The sequence below is a fragment of the Musca vetustissima genome, unplaced genomic scaffold (assembly GCF_032173495.1).
Source record: "Musca vetustissima isolate MV318-11 ecotype Yass unplaced genomic scaffold, APGP_CSIRO_Mvet_v1 utg16805, whole genome shotgun sequence".
Lineage (NCBI taxonomy): Eukaryota > Metazoa > Arthropoda > Insecta > Diptera > Muscidae > Musca > Musca vetustissima.
Genome location: NW_026873101.1, coordinates 1 through 9,397, shown reverse-complemented (window position 1 = coordinate 9,397; position 9,397 = coordinate 1). Strand labels below are relative to the sequence as shown.

Below are 9,397 nucleotides of genomic sequence, written 5' to 3'. Positions count from 1 at the left end.
TCCGTTTTGCTTCTTGATTGTTCGACCCCTAGGGCTGATGGTGGTAGGGTTGGGAATTCACCCCTAAAGCGGTGCCCCGACTGAGCTGGTTGGAACCCCACCAGGAGCCGCAGCAGGCGGTACGCAACAAATGGCCCTTTTGGAAATACCCAACAAAGCCTTAATCATTTCATATGTAATTCTGTCCTCTCCACCCGCAGATCCTTTTTTCTCGTAGACAAAATCTTTTCAAGATGATCAAAGTCAAACATGATCCTCTCACCTACCCTATCTTCGATAGAATTTTTTTTATAGAATTTTTTCGATTTCTTTTTTTGTCCATAAAAAATTATTTGTACATTTAGTTCAAAAAATCTTTGTTTTTTTAATTTTTTTCAATAGAAAAATTTCCATATTTCTATTTAATATACATTTTTGTTTACATTGAATTTTTTAAATTATTTAATTTTTCTATCGATTTTTTTAACTACAATTTAATTTAAATTCAACTTTGACGCCGACAGTGTGTGTTTGTGTGACATCATCGAATCAGATTCGTGATTGCCGTCAAAGGCAATAGTCAAACGGCATTGGACTCTGTGAATAGATTGACAAAATAAATATCCGTCCGTGATTACTTGTTGATACAATTTTTGGAACATCCCCGCTAAATGCAGCAGTCAGCTGAAATCTAGTGGACATGTCTTTTGGTTGTGGGAGAATCATTAAAGTTGAAGATAATATATATTTTTGGGATTTCGAATGGTTTAATACTTCTGACGTCTCTTCTCCTGAAATTGTGGTACATAATGACCACGTCAAATCCGCATGGAAATTATTTCATCAATATAACCGTGATTTTGTGTTTATATCTATAATGTTGATTTCATGCAATATCCAAGACACGATTTTCTATGCTACCTTAAGTTATGATGAAGATCAAGCTAATGAGAAGATATCAACGATCGGACAAAAACATATTGCATGTTTTAAGCGTTCGTACCCGCCAGTCGATGTACGCCTTGAAGTACAATGCGAATCTGCAACGCAATTCAAATTCGAACCTAACAAACAAGCCTTAACAGACATCTCAATGGATTTTGCCAATATCTTGGCTAGCAAAGAATTCAGCGATGTGACCCTGTTCTCCCAAGATCGAGTTGAATTCAAGGTTCACAAAGTTGTATTATGCGCTCGCAGTGAAGTTTTTGCAGCCATGTTTCGCAATGACCTGCAGGAAAAGCTAACCGGCAGTATTACCATCGACGATATGGATTCGGACGTGCTCAATGAATTACTGAATTACATTTACACGGACGACGAAATACCCAAAGAAATGGCAGCAGATTTATTTGTGGCGGCCAATAAATACGACCTGTCGGCTTTGCAAGAAATGTGTGAAGATTTCTTAATCGAAGCAATGAGCGCTGACACTGTGGTTGATATTCTTCTTCTGGGCGATCGTCATGCCAGTGAACGCCTTAAATCAAAGGCTGTTCAATTTGCAATCGAAAACATTAAAACAGTCTCGCCAACGGAGAGTTGGAAAAGATTGCGTGAAATTGAATTTGAGTTATGTATGGACATATTGGAAAAGGCCATGCTGGGACGTTTATAGATCTGTACAGCAACATACCAACATGTATGTACATATATGTACAAAGGTGTTGCGGATGTGATTCATTATTATTTTTATTACAAATATATTGGTTTATAGATTTCATTACATCTTATATTCATATATGTATGTATGCAACAAAACAATTTAATAAAATGGCAGATAAGGCCCTTATCTTATAAAACCTTTAAGTTCAGTGTCGTTAATAAAAGTAAATTGTACCAAGTAGTAGTATAAAAGATCTGTCTATTTGTTGAAATTATGTGAGCTGAGAACCCTTAAGAAATAACCCTAAATAGCCCTAGCCGCTATGGCTAGGCACCCATAGAAAGTGTATAGTGTAGGCCTCCCTAGACATTTGGTAAACCTCATCTTTTATTCTGTAAATATGTAAAGGGATGGGTATTTCTGGAGTTTTTGGGATCCAATGGCCTAAAGGACTGATTTGCTGTGATGAGCACATATTTCCCAGGATCACAGGTTTTGCATTAAAGCTTCAACAATAGCATAAGCGCTTCCGCGGAGAAAATAGAACAGTTCCTATCTAACGTGAATGAAGCTTCGATGTCCAACGAAGGCATCAATAAGGCACAGCTGGTTTTGTCTGCAGTTTTTGAACCGTCAGTGAATATGGTTTTGAAATCGATAAATTTAGTATGCATGGTGTTATTGTACATATTAACAATGTCCAATGTTGCCGATCGATTCTTAAAGAACGTCCAGAAATGTTATGTTTGGGAGTAGAAGGATGGCTTGGCGTAGATAGTTATATTGAATAGGTCGACGTAATCTGATGAGATTATTTCTTGCTACTTTCTCATGGTACAGTTGGAACAATGCAGGGCGGGTTTGATACAAATCATTATATTTTTGAATATATTTATTCGTCGGATTCCTGCAATCAGCAATAATATTAATAATATAATTACTGGCCAGGAATTTCCGTGCGATGTTTGCTTTTGACGGCAACAGCTGATCTTATTCGTTTTTCGCCCACAAACAAACCGTCGGCGTCAAAATAGAATTTCATTGCGTCAGCACGCGGCCTTTTGAATTTTGCCTTTGACGGCAACAGCTGATCTTATTCGTTGTTCGCGTTGTTTATTTAAATGAAAAACAATATCTCTAATTCCAAAGTAGTTTATATTTTAAACCATATGGTAAAAATATAATTACTTCGGGGAATTGTTTTAACACCATGAGAAATTTGAGGGTTTTTGTAATGTTTACTGGGTATAAAAATAACACCAAAACTTGATGTAAATATTCCTATAAAAGAAAAAAAAAACAATTCTATTTGGTTTAAATATAAAATCAAAAAAGGCATTAGAAATTTGTTTCTCTTTAGTTTTTTACTTTAAGTTTAATTTTAACACCAAAAATGAATTAAATTTCTCTCATAGAAAATTTTTATTCCTTAAAGTTTAAAAACAACACATTGTGAGGTATCAAAAACAGCTGTTATGTTGTGTCTCTCTCTCTCTCTCTCGTGAGTTTACTTGTCTTGTTTACAAATAAAGGAAGAAAAAGAAAAGTAAGAAAGAGAGCCTTGTAATGTTCGTGAAAGTTAAAAGTGGTGGAAAATTTTACATAATTAAGATTTCTGAACCAGATCCAGTGAGGATTTCACTCCGATAGGAATACTATTTTCAAGTGAGTATTACCTACAAGCGTTTACCAATGAAATACTTTGCTAATTAATGTTATTCAATGTTAGTTGTAAACAAACTGAAGGCAGAGAATTTGTGTTGAAAGATCGCGACGGTGCCGACTTTGATTTTGAGGAGCTAGCAGGAATAATATCGCAGTACGGTTCCTGTAGTTGCTTTTTTGTAGAGTTTTGCTTTGAAGAAACAACTTCAACAATTAGCAGCATAAATTTGAAGAAGGTAAGTAGAAATCTGTTTGAGTCCTTTCCACCCATTTGTGATATGTATAACAAATATTGCAGGAATTAGAATGTTGTTAAAAAAAGGGCGGGCTAATTTTATGGAGCCGAAAAATTCAATTAAATCCAGCCCCTAGGATGATTCTATGGACAATTCTAAGCTACTTTGGTGAAGGAACCATAGGTTTATCTCGATATTCAAGTATCCTACTTTTCAAAAAACGATTTTTTCCCTATAACATCATTTTGACACATGACGTGTATCAGGATTCAGTTATTGTCCATTATAGGGCTTCAATCGAAATTCGGATATAGTCCTAATTCTTTTATAGTCCACAAATATTATGCAACTATAGTTGTGGATTATAAACGAAAAAGCGAAAATGAAAATACGAGTACAATTAGTCAAGAAGACCAGGACTTTTTCCAAAATTGTTTAGTTGATGATCTATTGGCTGTTGAAAGAAAAGCTGCAAGAAATATTAAAAGCACGCATAAAATATTGTGCAGCAGAGGTAAATGTGTTGCAGGCCCTTCCCATATTCGTGTACTATTCTTCATTGGTAATATACTTTTTAAAACTTACAAAAAGTTCCTATTTAAATCACTAACTTTAATGCCTACAGATTTTGTTCGATTTTAAGCATGGCTATGACGAATTAAAATCAAAAGAACTATTTCATAATTTGGAGAAATATAAACTAGTTGTTATTGAAATAGCAAATGAGGTCGGAGGACAAAGCTTGGAAGCCTTATCGGAATGGTCTATTGACGTCTTAACATTTGTATATTTTTTAAAGTTGTTTCCGTCGACTGCTGCTGCCGCTGGACGAGAAACAAACAGAGCTACGATCCATAAATCAGTGGACATCAGTCTTATAAATTTTGAACAAGTAATTTGAAGAAAAACATCGTTATTATTATCTAATTGGTTATCTTTTTTGTTTTAGCTAAACACACCGATTGAAGAATACCAAATTAGATCTCAGCAGCCAACAATAATAGCGAATGGAGAAAATAAATCTCCCAATATTTTATATAATATAAAACATTCCGAATAGTATAATCATATTCTCATTATGAATAAAAATAAGACTTAGTTCGGTGTATAACTTATTCCACAGGGCATTAGGAATTAATTCCTATTCAGGTATTAAATAAAATTTATTTTGGTTTTAATTTAACACCAAAAAATATTTAAGCCATAATACCTATTGTTGTTATTTTAATGCTCTAAAAATAATAATAAACAACTCTCTCTCTCTCATTCACTCTCTCTCTTTCAATCTCCTTAAAAGTATTCCATAATGGAATGGATTTAATACTTTTCTTGAATTTGTTATATATAAACGCCGGCTCGGCATTAAAATTAAATCAAAAGTTTTTACTGTGTAGCAATTCATTGACCACGTTCGAATCCATATCGTCGATGGTAATGCTACATAAAAACATACGTTTAGTTTTTTTTTTTAAATATATATTTTTTGGGAATTTATTCCTGAAGGAATATTAGAGTCAAACTTGAATTTGGTCGTCATTCTCCATTATTCATTTACAATAAAAGACGCCAACAAAAATATGCCAAGCTTAAAAGTCCTCTTATGTGTTTGCCCCATTAATTGCAATCATAATTTTAATTTTTTTAAATTTATTTTAAACCTTAGATTTCAATCTAAAACGGTTATTTGTTGTTTTTTTGTTATCAATTGCTTATACAATGAATTTCTGTCTTGACGCCGACGGTTTGTTTGTGCGCGAACATCTTGTAACATCAGCTGTTGCCGTCAAAGTCAAAAATCAAACGGCCATGAAATTCTATTCGACCAAGATCAGTTGTAGCCGTTATTTTTTATCATTTTCTTTTTGTTGTTGTTTGGTACAACAGTTTTTGGAACATCCCCGCCAAACGTGTCTGCTGAAATCCATTGAAAATGAATACTGTTGGGATTATCACTGACTTGGGATATAATAGATATTGTTGGCGTATTAATTTTCATTTATCATTTGTAGGCATTTCTCCGGCAATTGTGGTACATAATGGCGACGTCAAATCCGTATGGAAACTATTATGTTCTAATTGTTGTATATATGTAAAGTTGATTTACTGCAATATCAAAGACATTAACGTTAAAGTTACAGTAAGTGACAATATTGTAAAAGCTGGCATAGAAAACGTTACCTCTAACTTGATATCAACGAACCGAATAAATACCAAAATACCTTGGATCAAAATTGAGAAGGAGTTTTTGGACTACGCGGATCACCAGATAAATCTTAATATAAAATTTGAAAAAATTAAGGCACCCAAATGCCAACCTAAAAAACAACCGGGCATCATAAAGGGTTTTGCCAATATCTTCGCTAGCAAAGAATTCAGTGATGTTACCCTGGTCACTGAAGATAAAACTGAATTCCAGGTCCACAAAGTTGTATTATGCGCTCGCAGTAAAGTTTTTGCAGCCATGTTTCGAAATGACCTGCGAGAGAAGCTAACCGGCAGTATTACCATCGACGATATGGATTCGTACGTGCTGAAAGAATTGCTGAATTACATTTACACGGATGTAATACCCAAGGAAATGGCAGCAGATTTATTTGTGGCGGCCAATAAATATGCCCTAGACGATTTGCAAGAAATGTGTGAAGATTTCTTAATCGAAGCAATGAGTGTAGACACTGTGGCTGATATTCTTCTTCTGGGTGATCGTCATTCCAGTGAACACCTTAAATTAATGGCTGTTCAATTTGCAATCGAAAACATTGAAACAGTCGTGGCAACGGAGAGCTGGAAACGATTGCGCAAAATTGAAGTTGATTTATGTATGGACGTTTTGGAAAAGGCCATGCAGGAACGTTTGTAGTTCTGTACAGCAACATACAAACATTTATGTACATATATGCACAAAGGCGTTGCGTTCATTTGTTATGTCATATTACACGAATCACCATTGCATGTGCAACACTGCACGGTGATCATATGTGCTGCTGACGTGTCGAGATTTGATTGGTCGATGCATTTTTGCATTCGTTTTGGCATTTTTGCAAATTGGCGATCCCTAACCGGCCTGAAAATTACTATCGCTTCATTCTCGAGAGTAGCGGCCGGCGAGTTAAGACCGAATACGTAAACGAAAAGAAAAGGAGAAACAGAAAGAAAAATAAAGGAATTTTACCGGTGTTAGAGTGTTGTGTGAAAATAATAAAAAAAAACACTAATAAAGAGTGAAGAATATACATTCAAATGGATGCACTCTAAAAATAAAAAGTGTGTGTTTTCGTGAATTAATATTGAAATTGTTCAATACCTTTCTGACTGTTTGAATTAATTTGTGCAAACCCAACAACAGTGTAGAGCCGCCACCGAGGCGCTGGGACTGTACCAGTGAATTACACGTGATGGTGCACGCGCAGTTGGGTAACGGTACAGTGAGTTTTTTTTATGATACAACTAGTTTTGTTCGGGTATCAGTAAACCCACAAACATTCAATATAAAAAAAAATAGTGCCGCCAAAAATTTATTAACCCAATTCAGATTTAACCAACTCAAAATTTCATCCGCCCACCAACTTTTTTGCAAAAATCAGTGCCATCTAAATCAAATAACCCAATTCATACCGAACACTCTCATAAATCAGTACGCACCAACATTCCATAGCAAAAAAACTAGTGCCGCCAAAATTTATTCACCCAATTTAGACTTCACCAATTCGAAAATCAACCCGTCCACCAACATTCTATAAATAAAAGCTAGTGCAATCAAAATATAATAATTCCGGTTCAGACCTAAACATTTCGCAAAACAGTTCACACATCAACCTTCCATCAAAGAAATTTTGCACCACCATCAAATAAACCAGCCGTACCTCAGTTATCCCATAGCCCAGTACATACACAGCATTACATAGACAAATTCATACATCATCATCAATAGCCTGAAATTCAACCCACATCAACTGCCGTTATTAATTCAACCACCGTTAGCCCACATTTCGTCTCCTCAACATACCACCCTCAGCCGCGCAGCCTTCTGTTGTTGGATCCATTGAAATTGTAAGTAAACCCGTAGAAGACCTAACAGGAATCAAATTGACTGTAGCCCGGATATTAGATCGAGGTCCTGAATTCTGATTGGCAGCAGTGTCCTCATACCTTTACTATTAATGAATTAGTCATAATATATACAGACGTTATTATACCTCTATACATACTTTATTATTATACATTCATTACTATTCATTTATACGTACATGATTATTATTCATTTATACATACAATATTATACAATTTTATTCCATTTTTTTTTATATAATTATTGTAAAATACGTCTCGGCGATCTCCTCATTTCAAAATTAACCATATTCGGATATTTTTTTTATACAGTCGTAGCGACGAACTCCTACATCACATCGAGCTCGATAGGTAAAGGAAATTTATTTCATTCTGAATTTTAAACCATTTTAAGCCCAAATATCTGGGGAAATCACCTGAGAGTATGTTCTAAATTCAGTCCTGGTATATTTCTTTAGTTTCCTAAAGCATATTTGTAAATCATTCATTTATATTACATCATCCTAAGGTTTAAGAAAAACTTAATCTTGAATATTATTGAATCCAATTGTTATTAGATGTAACTACTTTAAGCTTATAGGGTATAACCTTTGAATAAACAATAAAAATGTTATCGAATTATGAATTGAAATGAAAGGTTTGAGCCATGAATTAATTGATAAATAAAGAAAGGTAATGTAAAGGTAATTGGGCAGCCGTAATATAAGTATGGGGGGTCCTCATGACTCAGAGGCCCATTAAGGGGGTTCAAGGTAGGAACCCATAGGGAGGGCAAAAGGGTACCCAAACTCCACCTAGGGGTACCAGCAACAACAACATGAACAACCAAATACAATCCAGCAACAACAACAATCAAAAACAATACAACAACATGTTTTAATGGTTTTCTTGTAAAATGATATAATGTTATTTTTGTATGTGCTCAAGTGTACCTCCTCGCCGCTAGAGTTTTAGCCGGAGCCATCTTAGCAAAATACCATCAACACCTTGGTAATGAATAGAGGTCAGAGGTCATACTTGTGCCAGGCATATTACAAAATGGCGCCCAACGTAAAGGCAAATTTTAGGTTTTGGATCTAATGTGTCCATACCTGAAATTTTGCAATCATTTTGTTTTTTTAATCTGATTTTGATTATGAGTCTTGAGGTGTTGTTAAATTACAACACTCAAATGCAGTAAATTAATTCAGATGATCTACATCTCCAAACTCCATCTCGTTGAGAAATATTTTAGTCGTCTTGAAAAGTAGTTTTTATGACATTTTCAATTTGTGACCAAAATATTATTATGAATTCATAACATTTTTATATTGGCAGTTGGTAATATATAGTCATTCACCGTCGATAAATTTATGATTGAGGTGTTATTAGCGATATTACCCAACGGCTTAATTAATATTATATCATTTTCGCAATTACTTTTGGAAAAAATTTCCGGTTGTTGGAATTTTGGATGTTCTTTTGTTGTTTATTTATTTTTACGGCTGACCCAAACCTTTTTACATTCGCCGATTATTGAATGAATATAGTATAACATTATAGATCTTTCGGAAAATAGTTCCTGAAGTGAGAAGACTTTAGAATAGCAATTATATATAATGTTGATGTTTTTTTTTTAATTTTTGATACTCTTTTGGAAAACTGATCTATAGAAACATTAATTCTAGTTTTGAGTTCTAGTTTGAGATTTTGTTGAATTGACTTTCGATTTTAATATGGATCCTGCAACGGGAGCATCGAAGAAAACCCGAGGTCCCATCACCCGTTCGAACAGTAAAGCCAGTGATGATGTTCCGGTTGATAATGTCCATACTTCTGATACTGATGATGAGGGTCAGGCCAC

At 34.6% G+C, this 9,397-nt stretch overlaps 2 protein-coding genes across 2 annotated transcripts; both read left to right on the top strand.

The window, feature by feature from the left end:
- The first annotated feature begins 856 nt into the window (after positions 1-856).
- Positions 857-1,597, top strand: LOC133322780 (protein roadkill-like). The gene has a single exon (XM_061531746.1). It carries the CDS (start codon positions 857-859, stop codon positions 1,595-1,597), a length of 741 nt encoding a protein of 246 aa, XP_061387730.1.
- Positions 1,598-5,202: 3,605 nt separating this feature from the next.
- On the top strand, positions 5,203-6,346 carry LOC133322769 (protein roadkill-like). Its single transcript, XM_061531735.1, has 3 exons — positions 5,203-5,317; positions 5,496-5,623; positions 5,786-6,346. The coding sequence occupies exons 1-3, from the start codon at positions 5,203-5,205 to the stop codon at positions 6,344-6,346; spliced, it is 804 nt and encodes a 267-aa protein (XP_061387719.1).
- The last annotated feature ends 3,051 nt before the right edge of the window (positions 6,347-9,397 follow it).